We start from the raw sequence: 19,682 nt of genomic DNA on the forward strand, positions 1-19,682 counted from the left end.
CAAACGGAAAACACGCAGCCCTTCAAAGACAGCAAGAAGTCACAGCAGACGTGTGAGTCAGTGTCTTTTGACGTCTCTTGTCACATCCTAATTAGAGCAAATGCTTTAATCCAGGCACAAGTCCCAGGACTCTGAAGAGGCCTTCTATTAGACACCCTTCTGTTCAGCGGGGCTAATCTCAATCTCCCAATCTCATCAAGTCCTTCGCATATGATCAGAAGCAAAGAATAAATTCAAAGAAATCTTTTTTTCTGGATTTAATCTCTCTGTTAATCCAGTCTTTTTTCCTTTTTTTTTTTTTTTTTTTTTTTTTTTGTTTACACTGTTTTTATGCCACCTCCTGGGTGACTTCATCGTTAAACTCCTGTTTACCCCTGGACTCTGCAGCAGCAGCAGCTCGTGTCACACTCGTCCGTGTGAAACGGCCAGCGGTGATCCACCGGACCCCAAGCCGTCAATAAAAAATGTTGGATTATCCGCTTTATGAGCCAGGATTAACATAGCTCTCTCATAATTCACATTCCTGTCCAGGCTGCTGGTGGAGATGGTTATTTGGTCGTGAAGGAGGCAGCAGAGGAAAAAAAAAATGACAGTGAACATGGCAAGTGGTGTGTTGAACTGTGAAACAATGAAACAGAATTAGACGGATTTACAAGTTAGACCAGGTCAAATTGCCTTTATTGGTATATTTAGTGTTCGTGGCTCTCTCCACCACACTTTACAAATGAACCCTGCTTTTTACTGCTGGCTTTACACACCCTGCACTCCCTATTCTCTAGTCCTCATAATAATTTATCATTTAACACTGGAGACACGGAAATAAAATCTATCAGATTCACAGCTGGCTTGTGGCAGAAAAAAAAAGAATTGGAGCAAAAAAAAAAATTGCATACAACTTACAAAATAAGAAAAAAAATCTATTACAAAGGGGGGAAATTCAAAAAACACGTTAAAACACATTGAAGGAGCACTTCTGCTCATAAAACAGACTGATTGTCTCATAACTAATCTGAAACATATTTTCCTCATAAATTAAATAGTGCATCGAGATTCATGCCAGAGCCACACACACACACACACACACACACACACACACACACACACACACACACACTGCTTTGATCAAAGGGGCCCTTCAGCGTGCCAACAAAATTTAAAAAAAAGAGACAAGAGGGGAGTCCTTAAGGAGCTTAAAGAAGAAAACCCTGACCTATCCCTCAAACTTAACCGAGTCAGGCTGAGATCTTTCGTTCTCTTGATCTTTTTTTTCTTCCTTTTCTTCTGGTCAACAAATTTGTTCCGTGCCCTTGATCAAAGTTGGGGAGAAGTCAGTGTTCGTCAGTGTTCAATAAGTTAACCCAGCCTGCAGAGGTAGAAGTCAGGGCCTTGTGTAGATCTGCAGTTTATTTTTTTTTTTGTCACTCAAAATTGTCCCTTTTTTTTTTTAATTTCTTTCCTCCTCCTCCTCAGCTCACAACACTTGAAATTTCCACGCTGCTTGGTCTTTGTAATCCAGACAGTCCGCGTTGAAGTTGAGTTTCCAGGAGGAGGCCGTTTGGTCCTTATAGTCCAGGCAGTCCGGCGCGCCGCTGAAGCCCAGTCCCGCCGCCCCGTACGCCGACGAGGAGAGGCCCGACGCCGGGCTCAGGTGGCTGGACACCCCGCCGCCGCCCATGGGGCTCATGGCGGGGCCCGCCGCCGACAGCTGGTGGTGCATGGGCGAAAGGTAGGAGCCGCAGTCCATCCCCGTGAAGTAGGACGAGGAGCCGGTGTAGCCCTGGTTGTAGCCCGGCGCCTGCGTGTAGGTCATGGGGTAGGAGCGCTGCATGCACGAGGAGGAGGAGGAGGAGGAGGTGGAGGAGGTAGACAGCGGGTCCGACAGCGGGGAGATGGAGGCCGGGCTCCAGATGGACACCGGCGCGGTGCTGCTGCTCACAGCCGAGAGCGAGGTGCTGGACGGCGGCGTGAACTGGCCGCTGGCTCCGCTCTCCGAGCTGGCCTCGCGCACCGGGGAGCCCTTCTTCTTCACCGGCCGGCTCACCGCCTTGCTCTGCGCTCCGGTCTGAGTCTGCTGGGCCTGCTGGCGGTGCTTGGCCCGCCTGTTTTTGAACCATACCTGGAGGGAGGGAGAAAAATTAATTAAATAAAATCTGATTTTATCAATAATATTTATTCCCTATATGGACATATTCCACAATATTTTAATTGTTTCTTGTTTTCTCCCATTTATAAAAATGATTACTGGTTTGTTATGTAACCATAACGATCTAAACTTAAGGCCTGAATTGGGGTAAACTGTGAGATTAAGGGTGTTTTTTGTGTGTTTTCGGTGACTCACCTGGACTCTGGATTCAGGCAGATTGATCTTCAGGGCGACCTCCTCTCTCATGAAGATGTCAGGGTACCGCGTCTTGGCGAACAGGTTCTCCAGCACGTCCAGCTGGGCCCGGGTGAAGGTCGTCCTCTCCCTCCTCTGTTTCCGAGGGGCCCCTGGTAACAAGACAACAACATGGTCAAAACGAAATTTAACCTCTTCACCCCGCTGCATTTGAACAAGCAAGTGAATTTGTTGCAGATCATTTCGTTGCAGAATTTAGGATTTACTAAAATCGTGTTTGTGATTTTAGAATGGTTCTATTTTTTTACCTTGATATCCGACTGACGGGTGCAGCAGGTCCACTCCTGAGGTAGACAAACTCAGTCCGTTCACCGTGTACGGCGGCTGTTTCAAGTAGGACATCATGCTTGCGATCGGTCGATGGAGCACCGATATCAAGAAATAATGTAACAATAAAAAAAAAAGGAAATGGAGAAGAAAAATATTCCTCTTGTCCGTTCGCCCAGAACCTAAAAAATAAAACACGAGGAAAAAAATATATTGGTCTTTTTGAAGAGTGCAAATCAGCCTGCGTCCGCCCGGTTTTTACGCACAGCCTTTACGCGCAGCGGTGGGTATAAAGAAGTGGGCGTCCTCCAACTCTCCGAGCTCTTAAAGCCAAGTGGAGACCCCCAGCTGTCCCTGCTGGACTGAAGATGCTCTGTGTGGTTGACAGGCGTTCACACACACACACACAAATACACACACACTGCTACTATAACTCCGCCCCCCACATAAGCCCCCACCAACCAAACAACACTCCGCTCCTCCTCCTCCAGTGGCCAAAAACAAACCATTGTCGTTAAAATGCGCACACTCGAGGCGCCCCAACCGGGCTCTCAATTAGCATATACCCACAGGTTGGGCGAAACTAAATAGACAGCTGATTGGGGGGGAGGGGGGAGGGGGGAGGGGAGGGGGGGCATTCGCAGAAACAAAGCCCAGTGTTGACCGATAAGTAATGCTGATAACAAAAGACTTTAGGGCGCAAACAAAGAAGGCAATCCTGCAAACTGAGCACTCATTCACAAACAGCCAGCCACCGTCATTTTCTATATCTCGCGCCCATTGTTGGTTTCAACCTAATTCCTTGTACATTCAAATGTGACATAATTAAAATAAGAAGGGACGTTTCGCCCAATGTTTCGACATTCCCCCAAAGTGCAGGACTAATATCTCCACCGTCTAATGGAGGCTCGGGTGTGATTACCACACCTCCACTAATGAATTGCTCCCGGTAATTAGATTTGGAAGGTGAGAAGTGGTGACTGGAGAGGAGCACTTCATCAAAACAAACGAGGAGAGGGTCCATGGATGGCTGCTTATTTCCAGGTAATGACAGACACTTTGCAGGGGGAAAAATAATCAATATTTGCTGAAAAGGGTAATTAACTTGAAGTTAAAGAAAAAAATAAAGCTTATATTCTATTTAGTTATGCCTGAAAAATTGGGTCACTGTATGAGTTGAATTATATTTATTAATTCCGGATATTACAACAAATAATTCTGAGCTTATTTGGCCTAATTTGTTTTTTTTTTTTTAAATCAAACTAAAACTCCATAAGGGGAAAAAAAATATTTAAAAAAGTATTTTCTTATTTTACATGATGTAATTTTTGGGGCTCTCCAGAGTCACCTACCTGTAGAGTGAGTTCCAGGCCCCCACCAGTCTTTATAGAGCCAATAACGGCCACTCCTCTACTCAATCTGTCACTTCTTGCACCCCGGGCTACCGGTTGCTCCACATAATAATTATTATTGGCTACTCCAGGTTTTTTTTTTTTTTTTTCATTCTGTAAGAAATTAACGAGCTAATCCGGACGGCACGCGCTGGCCTGATTACAGGACGCCAGCCACGACTCCGCATTCAGGCCTCCTTAATTTTCTGCGTCACGAAAATAAAACAAAGCCTGGCATTGTATTTATCAGACCAGCTGACTGCCAGACACCCCCTCCTCCCACCCCCCCCCCCCCCCCCCACCAGCACCCATCACCCCGAAACTTTCCCAAACGGACATTATTATTATTATTATTATTATTATTATTATTATTATTATTATTATTATTATATTGGTCAAATGTTGCAAATATGTTATAATAATAATAAATTATTTATTTTTAATATCCAATAACTTATTTTTATTCTAGTTTGCGTCAAGTATTTTAGTGCAGCCCATGCTGCATCCAATATATTATTTTGTAATTTAAATTTATCCGCATTATTTCTATGTGCCTACATTTCTATATCACTGTATAATATGTTATTTAATTTAATTCTATGTTGGACGCGCAATGAAAATAAAGACGAATCTCTAAACGCTGTAAAGAAGCGGGTCTTTTGGTGGGTTTCCAGTCCCTTTCTATAAGTCCCTTCAGTAGTCAGTGTATTATCTGAAGTTGTGGATTGGTCTACTGTCCCGCTATTAATCGGATGAATGCGCCTTTTGCTGCGCGCCCACAGGGGCAATAGAGGAAAGAGAAGTTCCTCTCCGAGCACGCCTCCCCAATGATCCCCCTGCAGACCCCCCCCCACCTGCCCTGTCTGGACACTTCCTCACTGTCAACTTCTATTTTTTTTGGTAAAAGTCAAATGTCAGTGTAAGCAGATGCGGCGGATGGAAACAGAAAGCTGCAAGAGACACTTACTGGAGCCGTCAGATGTAAAATGGCTTGATTAGTCTCCTTCCGGTAAAGCCGCTGGATTTGGAAACGACTAAAGAGATGCTCGGTATTTATGGTGTGTGTGTGTGTGTGTGTGTGTGTGTGTGTGTGTGTGTGTGTGTGTGTGTGTGTGTGTGTGTGTGTGTGTGTGTGTGATAAAGAGAGAGAGAGAAAGAGAGAGCGAGCTAGAGGGTGAGAATTTTTTTTTTTTTTTTTTTGCAGCCAATGGAAATGAGAGAAACAGGGATGAACAGAGGTGTCACCGGATGCAGCTGGAATAAAATGGCCCAGTGGAGGCAACATCTGGGCCACCTCTGGTTATATAAAGCCAGTATGTGAATAAATGTATTTTTAAAAAATGAATATACAGATCCGAGAACTGAACTAAAACATCCAGAATTATCAAGCTTTTTATTTTATTTTATTTTTTTAACAAAGAGCTTTCGGTTTAGGGAAGTTAGTTTCATTTATACGCACCAGATTTCCTGCATTAAAAACGATTTCATAAAAAATTAAAACCACAGCTGAATGTTTTCTTTAAAGTAAAAAAAGATCAAGCACATTTTATTGTTGCAGATTAGAATAAGTTTCAGCAGTTCGAGCTGTGTAACACTGTGATGGAGATTTACAAGGAGGCCTCTGTAACTATATATTGTATTTCACCATGCTGTGTTTTCATCTGAGGTGACTGGACTTGAATTTCAGGATTACATAAACCCCTTCCTGGATTATCAATGCAGTTAATCCCGTCCTGCTCTTTTAGCTGATCTACAGCTCTCATTCCAATCCACACCAGAGTGAATTTATACATATATGTCTTGACCAAACTTTGGCAGCGGTGGATTAGTGGTTGGTGATTGAAAGCAGCAGGTTAGAGAACTAATTAGGAGTCTGTGTGCCAGATGAACAGACTGAGGCTGATGGGAAAATCAATACAACCCGTGAACTCCAATCATTCATAGCATTCATGTTTGTTTGTTTTTTTGCAGTTGCATAATTTTATTGCGTCAAAATATTTTTTTTTTAAATGACATTACATCGATTATGAAACAATTTATTAATGTGATCACACTGTAATTGTGCCTCTTTTTTCCCCCCTTATGTACAGCATTACTGTAAGTGGAGTTTTCCTTTTCCCCTTCAACGATCAGTGAAACAAACAGCCTGACGGGGTTTAAATCTCTGCTCCCCTTGTTGTCCCACAGCTATGTTCTTGGCGCACGCGGAGGCCCTTTCATCTTCAGCTCTGATATATAATTCATCGGGAAATATCTAATAGCCCTGGGGAGCGTTTGGGCTAAACGGAGCCGCGGTTGTTAAAAAGGTGAAGTCGCTTGTTAATGTCTGTGGCGATGCGCCCTCCCCCTGGCTCCCGGCGAATCCACCCAGTCACGGTTTCTCCCGCTGCTGCAGGGAGACGAATCGGAGGCTGTAAGAATCGTGGGACTGTGAGACGCGCGCTCTCACGGTGTGCGCGCACAAACCCAAGCCATCATCCAGAGCTCCTCCACATCCAGGAGCCCGCTCCCCTATACGCCCTCTTACTCATATTTCTCCATGCTGGCTGCAAAAAAAACAATCCTCAACCCCCTCGGTCTGAAACCAAGGTCAAATCAATGACTTGGCCCACTCCACCAGTCTCCATATGCCACTCACTGACACTCACAACTGTATTAGAAATCTGTGATTTTTCTCTGCCATCTGGAGATAATATTCATGGATTTATTGATAGGCATACAAGAGACCGAAATGAGCGTCTATGAATATTGAACTGCGGGTTTGTTTCACAGAGAAACTACACAGATGAAGCTGTCCTGCTGAAGCTGCACTGCAATTAATGTCATAAAAGTAGTGATTTTCGTCTTTTCTTCTTGGGAGATGTATTTAATTAAGCATAAACAGCTGGACACAGATTTTGTCTATAATGTGTAGACTGTTGCTCCTTCTGCTTAGTTTTCCCCAACAACAAAAAACACCATTCCAGCTCAAAAAAGATAAGTTTTCTGACAATCACTTATAAATATACTGTAAAAAATACTGTTAATGGTAAAAACTGTAAACAGCACAGACAGGAGAATAAAAAAAGCCAACTTTTGTGTGTTTAGAGGATGCATTTACCAAGATGTGTTCTTCTGTGTCCCATTGGTCTTGTCACATATGTTATTATCTTTATGTGTTTTGAACATTTACTGGACCATAGCTCTGCATCGTCGGGAGGGTTTTAATGTTTGACTTATATCAAATCTAAATGTGCGGAACTGGAAAGAAAGAAGTATTTTTAAGTGTTGTTGTGTGAATTTACTTTCACACTTCATCCTAAATACGGGTCTTCAGCTGTCAAATTGAATCAAACAATCCCCTTGTCTCTTCTGTGAGGGATTTAATATGATGCTGAAGTCTACAATGTCCTTCACTGGGCAAAGCACACATTTCAATATCAATTTAATGTGGAAAATCAGAGCACTCTTTTTTTTTTTTTTTTACATTTTGGCAGCATGCAGGTTTTCAGGAGAATTCACTGATCTGGATCCAAATTAGCACAGTCACAAAAAGCTGGAAATGCGCATGTCCGATTTCTATAATGGCATATATATCAGCATATAGACTGGAGAGGATCTTTCTACAAGGAACGCGGGGCAGCAGATCATCAAGGTGTCGAAAGTAACATGATTCTTGCTCTTACGGTTTCTAACAGGAATTTTCTCACAGGTTTGATTTAGTTTGGAAAATGTGTAGTTATGTGTAGTAATAAGGTACAGTTATTTCAGTGCATTTGGTGAATGTTCACATTTATTGAACTCTTTCTTGTGATCCCTCTTATGAAAGACTTTCACAAGGCGCTATCAAGTTTTTTTTCTACTGCACCATCAAATTCAATGTTTTTTGGGGGGGGTTTGTTACACAATGAACTGATCTCTCCTCCATAGACTGTGTCTTCGATGTCCCTGCTGAAAGGCGAGAATCGATGACTGAAGACGTTTTCTAAACCGTCTCATAACCTTCTGGCATCACTGTTTCAGAGCAGAGGAGGTTCAACAGTAGCTTGATTGATGGACTTCTTCATTTATTGCTCACTTTGTGAGTTGAAAAAGCCAAATTTTTATATGCATTGTTCTCCTGTAATGATTACATCCAATAAAGAGATGTTCCTACAAACGGTAAAAAAGCCAGTTAGCGGACAGACTTTCCAGGAAAACACGTTGATGGACGATTTGTCCTTGAAAGCTCCGTATCAGTTCTGTTCTTCATATTGCACCTGCGGTGCAGCATTGTTATTTAACCCCTGCGGTTCCCGCTGGCCTATAACTTGTATTACATCACATTCCTGCCCTTCATTGACATACACCCACCACTTGTGGTTTGCCCATGGGAGGGTTGAATGTCTTGTGCCTGCTGGTACCTCGTTAACCTCCCACGGCCCCGCGGCTATAGTGTCAACCAAACCCACAGACCTCATACCTGGGTACCGGTCAGCAGGGTCTGGCTCCGGGGGGCCCCGGACCCCCCAGCGGGCCAGGGGAGGGAGGCAGGCCGGACAGAGGAGGGCCAAACAAAAACACAACCCGGCATCCCTACGGCAAACAGCCCACCTACCGTCAGCCGGCATCTGGGCACAGCACACAGCCCCTCTATTCACATTCTGATGACGCACACGCACACACACACACTCACACACACACGTGCAAGAGTTTACTAGCAAGTTAAAAAAAAAAACAAAGATAAGAATTTGTGTTGCAATTGAAACCATCATTTTTGTTCACACTAGCTGAGTTGCAACTCATCAAATTCTGCAGAAAATTACCCTAAAAATGTCTGTTTTTTTTTAAACCTTTTTTTTTCCCCCCCAAACCCATCCATCCAGCTTAATGCCTTGAACGCACACATTCAAGAGAATAAAGTGCATGTGGGGAGAAAAGTTCTGAAATTGTGAGATAGAAACAGACCAGGGAGAAAGTGACAGAGAGAAGTAAGGAGGAGGAGTGTAAAGTTAATCCAGTCTGAATTGATGGGCCCGGCTGCAGGAGTGACACTGAAAACAGTTTTTCTTTTCTTTCTTTTCTCTGCAAATTTGCTCTCCCCCCCTCTTTCTCTCCCTCTCTCTCTCTCTGTCTGTCTCTGCTTCCTCCCGTGCCTCTCGCTATTTTTCTGCCTTCTTATCCTTTTTAATTAGAGGGGCTATTCTACCGCACAGAGGACCTTAATCCCCAACTGACCAACAATGTAAAAAGCCAGCCTTTGAACAGCCGACCTGCAGCCCCCCCCCCCCCCCCCCCCCCCCCCCCCCCCCCCCCCGAAACCCCCCCCACCCCGCCACCGCCACCAATCGCTGCGCCGCCCGGCCACTCCGCTGTGCGCAAAAACCCAGACTCTCTCCTCTCCATCTTTTTCCAACATCTCGGACAAAGCACTTGGGGAAAACCACTGCAATGAGAACTTGTCTTGAAAGAGCGATTCAATATCCGTCAAGGTTGTCAGAAGGCTTCGGTTGGGGACCGAGATAAAGCCAAGGTCAAATGGGCGGTGGCTCCCACTAAAGAAGAGTTCCTAAAATAATCGTTTGACAAGTGAAGTACATGGAGAAGAGCTGAAGGTTTGCATTAAAAGATTGAAGATCAGGATGTATGAGTTACATTTCTTTCTTTGTGTCACATTTCTCCAATAAAATAAAGGAAACGGTTAAAGCAGCAGCTCTCCCACTGAACAAGCGGGATAAAGGATGTCAGTGGAGGAAGCAGAAGGTCCTCAGTGGATCTTCAGTTTTCCCCACTGGGCCTCATTTCCATATGTATATGATCTCAAGATTGAGTCTATTAACAATCCCCTGTTGTCTTGTTAGATGATTATGTGGATTATTAGCGAATTACCTTCAGATCAGAACGATGAGTCGGGGTCAAAGGGGAGAAGAGCATAAATCATGGATAATAAACACATACCTGAAGAGAAATTCACCAATGTTCCAAGTTTTGTTCAGACATTTTGTTTTTATCAACTGAAAGTAGTCCAGATATTTATAACATGAAGGGGCAGAATAATTTGTTTCGCGGTGCAGTCAGCGCCGTAACAAACCGCTAACTCCGCCTGAAAGTAACTGAACTAATTTTCCTGTAATTTTGTTCAAGCTGATTTCCTGTCAACGTTTTGCCAACATAGCAGTCTGACAAATTGCCACTGGAGCACAATAACAGCCCTCGTGCTTTCAACAACCCCGCTCCGCATTGCAAATGACAGGCAAAAAAAAAAAAAAAAAAAAAAAAAAAGTCTGTCTCCGCCGACGACTGCGTTTTTCCCTATTTTTCGACAACGGGCACGCTGGCTCGACAGGCCAGCCAAACCCTCTGCCTGGCTAATCACAGGGCCCAATATTTCCATAGCAGGCAATTAGCATCTCGCTTTTATGTGCGAAATGGCTGAGGCGAGCGAAGGAGAGAGTCGGAGAGAGAGGCAGAGTAAAAACAGAGAGAGAATAAAAGAGCAATTAAGATGTTGGGTGAGCGGAGGACAGAGACAGGCAGTCTGCTGCCGTGTGATTTGAGGCTTGCAGGCCCGGTAATTAGCCCTTCATTGTGAGATAATGGACTTGGCCGATCTTCCCGGTTCCCCGAGCCGCCCGGCTCGACTCGACCCGAGGAAGGTCAAAGGGCACAATGTGCAGTTTGGCTCCTATATTTCCATGTAGGAGTGTGCACGTGCGTGCGACTGAGCCAGCAGTCAAGTTCAACTCAGAAAAACAAAGCAGACTTTCACAAAAGCATTAAGGTGTAGTTATAATCTCCCTGAACCTGCGCAGGTTTTGTTTGGATAAGTCTGCTTTAGAGTTTCACTGACCAGCTTTGAGGCGCTGGAGTCGTCGCTCTCCCGGCCTATCGCTCCTTTCTCCCACCATCTTTAGAAGAGCGGTAATCTGTGAACCCTGAATCATAAGCTTTGGGTAAATCTATGTAATACGGGTAATTCGATGAAGCAGTATTTTCCTGGTGAGAGGAAAAATCCTGTTGACTATTCAAGGATTGAATCATCCAACAGTAATGCCATTAGACCAGTGCCACGGATTCCTCGGAAAATGCTGTTTAATTGCCAGTAACCAGCCATTGTTTGGTGACGGGTAAACACTAGCCAGGGGGGTGGCGGTGGTGTTAGTGTTGGTGATTGTGAGTGATGAAGCGTGTGAAAAAGATGGCCCCTTCGGCTCCAGCCAATCGCCGGCGAGAGACGGATTTACTCAGGCTCGATGAAGCCCGCGCTGCAAAGTGGCGGCGGCACTGGCTTAACTAAAGTCTTCAAGAGTATAAATGCAGAGTAACCCTTTCCTTTTAATACAGGATTTGCTCAACAATGCGATTTAGGGGGGGTGTCTATTCAAGATAGACATTTTTTTTTTTTGGAGTGGCAAGGTTTTTAAGGATCAAGCCTTGTTGCTCACGTTTATTAGCGCTGGTCTCCGCAGCTCAGGGATTGTTGGTCGTTGTAATCGCGGTGCAGTTTATCCATGTTTGTGTTTGGCTTTATGCATATGCACCCTGACACTAAGTCCCATTCTTCTGCTGAAAATCTTCAAGAACAATACCCCTACCTACTCTCAGCCGGCTATTCTAAGCCACACTGATTCCCTCTTTATAACAATAAAAACTGATATTAACTGTCTAAATCAACACGAAATGATCTAAAGCTTACTTTTACTAGCTAATCCAATTCTCGTCACACAGGGACTTTTTTTTTTTTTATGAGAATCCGAACATTTTGAGGCGCATTGTTGTGCCTCCCCGCGGTCCGGGGCTTTCGGGCCGGTCCTGGAGGAGGCAGATTGGAAGTGAGAGGTGTGGCGGCCGAGGCTCTCCTCCATTGTGAGCCGGTGCCTGGGAGACAGGCAGCACTGCCAGACCAGACACTGATTGGGTCTGACACTGCGTCCAGGAGGCGAGAAGAGGCTTTTCTTTTGCTCTTTTTTTTTTTTTCTCCCCTTGCTATAAGTAAAAGAACCCCCTATTTTTTGTAAGAAATGCCCCTCCTCTCCTCTTTCTTCCAGCTCCCCCTGGCTCTGTTGTGCTGCTCGCCCTCCTCCTCCTCAGCAGCCTCTTTCTCACTCCTCTCTTTACATTCCTATGACTCCCTCAGTTTTTTTTTTTTTTTTTTTTTTTTTTTAATTCTCAGATTAAAACCGATGGACTTCTGCATCCTTTGTCTTCCTCTTCCATTGTCCCTCTCACTTGGATGTTGACCAGTAAATTCTGATCCTCTGCATCACAACATCACTTCACTTTTGTCCGGAGTCTCCAAAGCGGAGTCGGCAGTGACTGTTACAGTAATTGTACAGCCGCAAACACACACAGAGGGCAACTGAAACAGTCTCCTTCTGTACGCCCGCCGCTGCGCCCCATACCGAGCCCCACAGCGAGTCCCAGCCACATAATGCTCCCTGAGCGCCATGCCTTCGGGCTATGATCACACGCCGCTCAATATTGGGCTTTCATACCGGCTTTATCCTGCCATTTACTTTGCGTGTGATACTTTTTGTTCACAAATGGTACATCGCGCATGGGATTTCTGTCTCAAAATGTAATTTTGAACCAGCGGTTTGATGCGCTGGGCTCCAGCCAGATGGCGGCGAAGGAAGAGATTCGTGTAGTGGGACTCAATTACAAGAAACATCCTGTTGTCAAAAAGATCGAGGTACAACTACAAAGTTCTTCTCACAAAATTCAACCAATTTACTGGACTGAATTAACAAAAAAACTATATTAAAAATTATTTGATGGGCAATAAAGTTTCTAAAAACTAAATTATTAACTTGTGTGAATACTAAATGTGTTGAGGTACATTTTAGCATGCTAATGTTTGAGCTCTTATTGCACTTTCTGATATGAATGACGTGTGGATGGATGTTAGCCGTGTCCTGATGCTTTTAGATGAAGTGAAGCAAATTTATTTTCCTCTTGTTTCTTGTTTGAGGTATGTTTTCAGTGTGCTATCATTTTCTCTAATCCTCAGGAAGAAGAAAAAAAAAAACGGTTTGTTTGTTGGTTTTTAACCATACTTACTGCTTGAATGGAACCATTAATGTGGTGCCATTGCTGAAAAACACTCTTAGAAAGACCTGTGACCAAACAGAGAAAGCAAACACATAGGGTCGTAAGATACAAACACATATATGTTGCTAACAACCGTGCACAGATAGTACATCCAAGCGTTTCCTCAGGCTTGAATCTGCAAATAGGCAAAGACAGTCTCAGATTATAAGTCACTGAACTTAAATATTGCCACAGTGCTCCTCTAAGAACACTGAAATCGGGGACTGTTAGAAGGTGAACTTTCCTCAGAATTGATTTATCTTCCGTACAGATCACCAAAGTAGAGCGCGACCATCTCGATCCGCTTAATGGAGCCACTAATGATGAGGCCCATTAGTTTAATACACGCTTTTATCGCTGTGCCCTTAGATGACTGTAGCGTTTCATTAGACATGTCTCCCTCATATCTCACTTTGCACCCAGAGGAAACTGTGAAGGGATTAATTTTATGATGGACCCCCTGCCTCTTCCTGCCTCCCTCCTTGCCTCCCTCCTTCTCTCCTTGCCTCCCTCCCATCCTCCTCTCCTCATCTACTCGGCTCGCAGCCGCAGCCATGGGGACCCAGGAGGAATAGTGTCTTTGTCGTCCTGCCGTTTTTTTTTTCTTTTTCTTTTTCTTTTTTTTTTTTTTGGAGTTGAGGAACAAGAGGAGTTTAATCCTCATTGTCCAGGAGACTGCAGAGGGTGAAGGGGGGTCCTCCGGCTGTAAAATGATCCAACTGGCCTCGGCTAATCCCCTCCTAACCCCCAACTCCCCGGGCCTGACCCCCCTCCCGGCCATAATTCACGCCCCCGTATATACTATCATACTATAAACACACAAATCCACGCTCGTAGAGTTTGGGGACAAACGCGCTCCTTCAAAAGACAAAAGCCCAGCCACTGATGACGGGAATCACCCAAAATGTGACGGCAGCAGTCTTCTCAGCGCGATACTGCTTCATTTATACACACTGCAAAATACTGTCATTCATAGTTCTTCTCTAAGTGGTTTAGGGGGATATGTTTAAGTGGGATTTATCTTAATCACCTGCACATGGGTTTAATCAAGCAGTCACCCAGTCAGAGGATCTTCCCCATCACTCGAGGTGTCTAATTGGCTCCGATAGCGAGGAGACGGCCTCCCAGATTTGCTGCGATCGCGGGAACCTGGAAGTTGCAGCCGAGTTGTTGGAAAAAGGCCTCAGTTTGTTCTCCAAACTTGCCGAGATGAATATGGGTACGTGTGTCGTGTTGGAGACAGAAAATAAACAACAAAGTCTCACGTCATCATTAGTGAGATTAGAAGCGATGACAGTGTGGTGGAAGTGTGTGTGTGAGTGTGTGTGTGTGTGTGTGTGCGTGGAAATAAATACAAATAAATCGCCCAATTTCATTGTTGCTCTTATTAACTGGGGGATTATTTTGAGATCAGACAGGACGGGGCTGGACATCTATTTGACGTTAAGTCTTTCTCTAACAAGACGGAGACTCTCCACTCCGTGCAAATCTTCGCCTTTCAATTTCCCTACCTTGTGCGGAGCCCTCCCTCCTTCTCCTCCTCCTCCTCCTCCTCCTCGAGCTCCACTCCCGTTCTCTCTTTATTTCTCTTCTGTTTCTCTCTCCCCTCCTCTCTTTCTTTTTCTGCGCTCCTCCCTGAGTGACAGCTCAATACCCAGCTCTCCCAGGCTTATCTAGCCTCAGCAGATGGTTGACTTGGATCACTGTTCATACACCACGATCTGGGCTGTTGATAAAGACTGCTACAGAGGGAATATATGCTATCTCCTCTCTCGCTCGCTCTTTCTTCCTTTCACTTCTTCTCCTCTCACCTCCCCTTGATGTGCTCTGTCGTTTCCTCCCTCTCCACCTGTCTCGTTTCAACTCGTCCGCTCGGCAGCACCCCGCCCTCCGTTTCCACCTGAACTTCTCCGCTCCTCTCCTTGCCGTGTCCTCCACCTTGTTCTCAGCCGTCCTGTCTGTCCCTCTCCCCCCCCTCCAATCCCGCCCCTCTGCGTCTCCTCATCTCCCACCATCCCTCTATCTCAGCGCGTTGAATCTGGTGCTGCGTGATTGTCTCTGGTTCCCTGCTGGGCTGGCGCCTGTCTAAAGGGCCCCAGGACCCTGACGCACCGAGGGGCTCCAGCCATTGCCAGAGATGTCTCTCCTCTCCTCTGTCCTCTCTCCTCTCTCCCCATCACTTCATATCGTCTCCTCTTCTTCTCAACATTATAAAGAAACGGATCGTTTTCTAACTTTTTTTGTTTGGCACTTTCTCTGCACTTGCTTGTTTATTCTTCCCATGTGCAGCACATATCTCAGTTGCAAAAAAAAAAAAAAAAAAACCCCAAAAGAACAATAAACATGCAGTTAACCTTCAAAGAAGTGAAGCTTCTGTCACTCCAACAGTGCCGTTTTCATTTGTTTCATTTACGTGATCACTTCGTTTGAGCCACTGATGTCAGCTTCACAGGCCATTGGCTGCCCATTTTATGTATACTTCACTTGTTCGTCCCGGTCATTTGATGTCTCCCTCACATTTTTTTTTTCTCTTTTTTTCATTACACACAGCCAAAGCAAAGGGGAAGGGTATAGCTGCCTCTCGCAGATGAAAAACAAGGGACTGAGTGCCGGGAGTGATATGAATGAGAACATACAACACAGCACCTTGTATGGCAGCGGGAAAACAGACTGGCAGAGACATCACTTGCACGCACCATACATTATCAGCTGTGTGATGTGTGCCAGTGTAATATGAGAGGGGGGGAAAAAACATGAAAGCGAGCAGCGAGTCAAGCGAATGCGAGGCAGTTTCTTGTGGAAAATGCAAAAAGGAAGGCTGCTGAAATTCATCACATGAGAGGGACAATGGTGCCAAAAACGGGTGCATAAGGAGCCGCCGTCCCATATGTGATGGAGAGGGAGAAAGAAAACCTCCTCTCCGGTGATTTACTGGTGGCTCTCGCTTTGCTCCTCGGTACTCCAGACAATTTGCAGCCATCTTATTCTGAATGGTGGAATCTGGCAACCTCTCCGGAGCACCTGCATCCGTCCAGCCTGACCTGCTTTTGTTCTGGTCCGACCCCCTAACTTTAGCCCCTAATTAACCCAACAGAAACTAATTAAATACAGCTCTAGTGGACCAGACGCCAGACGAAAAAAAAAAAAAAAAAAAAGGGAGGAGGAGGACATAGGGAAGTGAGCAAAGTGAGGGGAGCAAGCCAATGTAGCAGGCAGGAGCAGGAGAGGAGGAGGGGGGGTCCAGAGCTTGGCCTCCAGCCCCTGAGACCAGTTCAGACAGACGAGAGACACACGGTGATTCGAAGGAGGAGAGAATTTGCGTGTCAGTCTCAGCTTCGCTCCCCTGACCCTACACTTCTTTTACACGCTGTCATTTTTTCACGTTATTTTTGGGTTCTTCCTCGTAGATTAGCACGTGTGCCAAGCGCCGTAATCACGAGCGCACCAGTCACATGATGCAACTGACACCCCGGAGATATTTGGAAAGGGCTGGAGACAGGATGGGGAGAGCCGCGGAGCGACAAGAGGAGCATACAATGAAAGCAGGAGGGAAACGGGGAGGTGGTGGAGGGGGAGAAGGTATGGGCCCGGCTTGTGAGAAAGAAGATAGGCCTATATAAATATGGGTTCAAACCAGCCAAATGTCTCTGGCAAGACACTGCTGCTCTTAGTCCCAGGCACTGCTTGCTAAGTGATAGAGAAAGTAATTAAGAGAAGGCTGTTCAAGTAGATAGGCCTGTAAAGGAGATTTGAAGAGGGGAACTGATTGTGCATGTCTGATTCCAGCTCTTCAGAGAGTTCTCAGCCCCAAGGCTTAACTTGAAAAGGCCCGTCTCTCTCTTCCTCTATCGCTCTGTCTCTGTAATGTATATTTCTAAACAAAATGCTCTTCTATTTTATTAACAGCACACTGGAATATTATTAATCACAGAATAGGGGCACTCAAAGAAAACAACAAGTAGTGTCAGCATCTAACTATAAAAGACATCTTAATGAAGACTGCTGATCCATCCACCCACCCCTCATCCTATCCTTCTATCTACCTATCTATCTATCTATCTATCTATTTGAATGGAAACACTTTTTTTCTGCTGAGACATTGAAACAACAGAGTATGAATTCAGTGTAAACATGGATCCATCCTGCCTTGAATAAATGCTTCGGGCTTGGGAATGTATATACTATATCGAGTGCAGGCACTTCCGATGCACTGATGAAACGCTCCAATGATTTTCATCCTTTATCAGTCATATGATACCATTTTCTGATGGCCATTTACATCAGAATACCGCATGTCACATAATCAAACTGTATGTTAATTACTTTCCTCATTATTATGACAGTGTTTACCTGACTTTTACAGTCACTGCAGTGAAAAGAGAATGTGCAATGACACAGTCAGCCACTGTGGCATCCTGTCAGGTCAGCATGGTGCTAAAACCTCGAGGAATGTTTTCTACATCTTGCTGAATCTGTCTCAAAGACTGAAGCAAAGTAGCTACAGTGGCAAAAAAAAAAAAAAAAAAAAAAAGGAGGTCCATCCAGAGTGCATGGACCAACTTGAGAGCACAGCAGAGCAACACTGCCACCTAGGATGAACCGGGCTCTGATGCACATACACTCTGACTCAGGAAGTTTTATTCTTGTAGGACAGCCTTCGAAATATATTTTGGACTCTCTTGCTACATTCAGTAATTTTATGTATAAATGTTGCTTTCTGTGCTTTGTTGTTTTAGATCTTTTCTCGTGTGATTTCTGTTGATTTCATGCAAGTTTTGGGGAGGGATCATTGTGTTGGTGATGGTGCAGACGCCTCACCTTTTCAGATCTGAATCAAAGGAGGGATTTCATTCTTCAAAGGTTGTGTGAAGGTGTCAGAGCAGCCTTGGCTTTGATGGGCCAAATACCTGAAAGGTGCACAGCAAAAGGCAAAGGTTATGTAGGGGAAACAGATAATTAACTCAAAGCGTAGCAAAAAGAAATTCGCCAGTTGCAGGAACATCCATGTAAACTAAAATAGAGGCATGAATAAAGAGTTTGAGTTTTTTGAGACCTGCGCGGTTTGATGTCCACACGCCACGTGCATTTGTCACTGATTCAGTATCCTTTGGCGCCTGCAAAAATTGAAATAAATTCCAAATATTTTTCTCTTTAGCTCCCAACAGCCAGCTTCCATCGTATCTCAATGAGCCACTCGTCCAACAATAAACACCACTGAAGACCTCGTTATCACGCTAAAGGTTTTTTGGAGTTCCTGAAGTTTCAAAAAGTTAAAGGTGATGTAGATTTGTCAGGAGCCAGACTCCTACACTGATCCACCAGAGACATCTGCTGGAGGAGCTGCTTCATTGTTGTTTTCCCAAATTAACCTGGGGTCTGTCGCCCTCTTCCGATCATCGAAGGAAGCACATGTAAACGAGAAAAAAGACATTCATTATAACCCTGCTGTGGTTTTGACCTTTATCTAATATTGACATAGAGAGAGGCTATATGTCATGTAGAAAAGTGTGTAATCCATACTGAGGAGACTCTTACATCTGCGATTTTAGAAGATTTTGTTCGTCACAATAATCGGCTAATTTTGTCACACTAATACAATTTAGGCTGATATGAGGAAGTTCACCTATTTATTACTTTTTTTTTTCAATATGAGTCAATTTGTTTAGAACCCAGGAAGTAATAGCTATTTTGAGTGATGTTTTGTCGGTTTTTAGGGACTATCTTGTCAACTGAAACATTGCAAACTCAGAGTGTTATTTATTTATTCATGGTTCATGCTTTATTTTAGTTTTTATTTTGCAATAATAATTCAAAAAAGGCGACGGAGCTGAAAATGGGCAATATATCTTTTTTTTTGTTTTTTACTGTTTTCCTCTTCACATTACACCTGTTGCTCTTGATCTTTTGCAACCTGCAAGTTCACTCCCAAATAAGGTATCAAGACACTACAGAAAATTAATAGCTGATTCAATATTTTCTTAGTATACTTAGATATTGGGCTTAAATCTGTTCTGAGCTCACTGCAAGAGATACAATGTTGCAGCTGTCACACATGTTACAATGATAGTTTTTGTACTGTAACCTTTTTTAATGTATCTTGATATTGCTAACTGTATTTACAAGAAATTGTTTCATAAATAGTATTCATGATATGGAAATTATCAAGTTCACCCGACCTATATTTTTTAAAAATTTATATTTAAAGTCATAATTTCTTCTAAAAAAATAGACGGATCATGATGGGAAAAGTGTTTTTTTCTGCTGTGACACCCTTTGAGGAGACCCACGCCTTTAAAACCACTGTTATACACACTATTTGACCTAATGATGGTGTGTATTCACAAGGTTGAAGCTGAAAACCAGGTATAAGTGGATGTGTATCAATATGTGTTTATGTGTGTTACTTTGTGTGTTGTGTGCATAGGCGTGTGTATTAGTGTATTTATAGGTGCCTGTTAATGCGTGTTCTTGTGCACTGGTGTGTGTTGTTGTGTTTGTGAGTGTGTGGGTGTGTGTGTGTGTGTGTGTGTGTGCGCGCGCGCGCGCGCGCGTAACCTCGGCTGTCATGGTCATGCGTT

The 19,682-nt window shown here is 44.3% G+C and overlaps 1 protein-coding gene across 1 annotated transcript; it reads right to left on the reverse strand.

Annotated features, from left to right (window-relative positions):
- Positions 1–1,463: 1,463 nt before the first annotated feature.
- LOC115401772 (homeobox protein OTX2-like) lies at positions 1,464–2,843 on the reverse strand. The gene is made up of 3 exons (XM_030110097.1): positions 2,647–2,843; positions 2,339–2,490; positions 1,464–2,116 (listed from the first exon to the last, which is right to left on the reverse strand). Exons 1-3 carry the CDS (start codon positions 2,741–2,743, stop codon positions 1,472–1,474), a joined length of 894 nt encoding a protein of 297 aa, XP_029965957.1. The 5' UTR covers positions 2,744–2,843; the 3' UTR covers positions 1,464–1,471.
- Between the last annotated feature and the right edge of the window lie 16,839 nt (positions 2,844–19,682).

Source organism: Salarias fasciatus, chromosome 15 (genome assembly GCF_902148845.1).
Source record: "Salarias fasciatus chromosome 15, fSalaFa1.1, whole genome shotgun sequence".
Taxonomy (NCBI): Eukaryota; Metazoa; Chordata; class Actinopteri; order Blenniiformes; family Blenniidae; genus Salarias; species Salarias fasciatus.

What these genes read in the sequence shown, in the direction of transcription:
- LOC115401772 (XM_030110097.1), bottom strand. Translation starts at nt 2,743, where the DNA reads ATGATGTCCTACTTGAAACAGCCGCCGTACACGGTGAACGGACTGAGT. An exon ending in CCCGTCAGTCGGATATCAAG is followed by an intron (nt 2,491 to 2,646) that starts GTAAAAAAATAG and finishes TCTTGTTACCAG; the next exon opens with GGGCCCCTCGGAAACAGAGG. An exon ending in TGCCTGAATCCAGAGTCCAG is followed by an intron (nt 2,117 to 2,338) that starts GTGAGTCACCGA and finishes CCCTCCCTCCAG; the next exon opens with GTATGGTTCAAAAACAGGCG.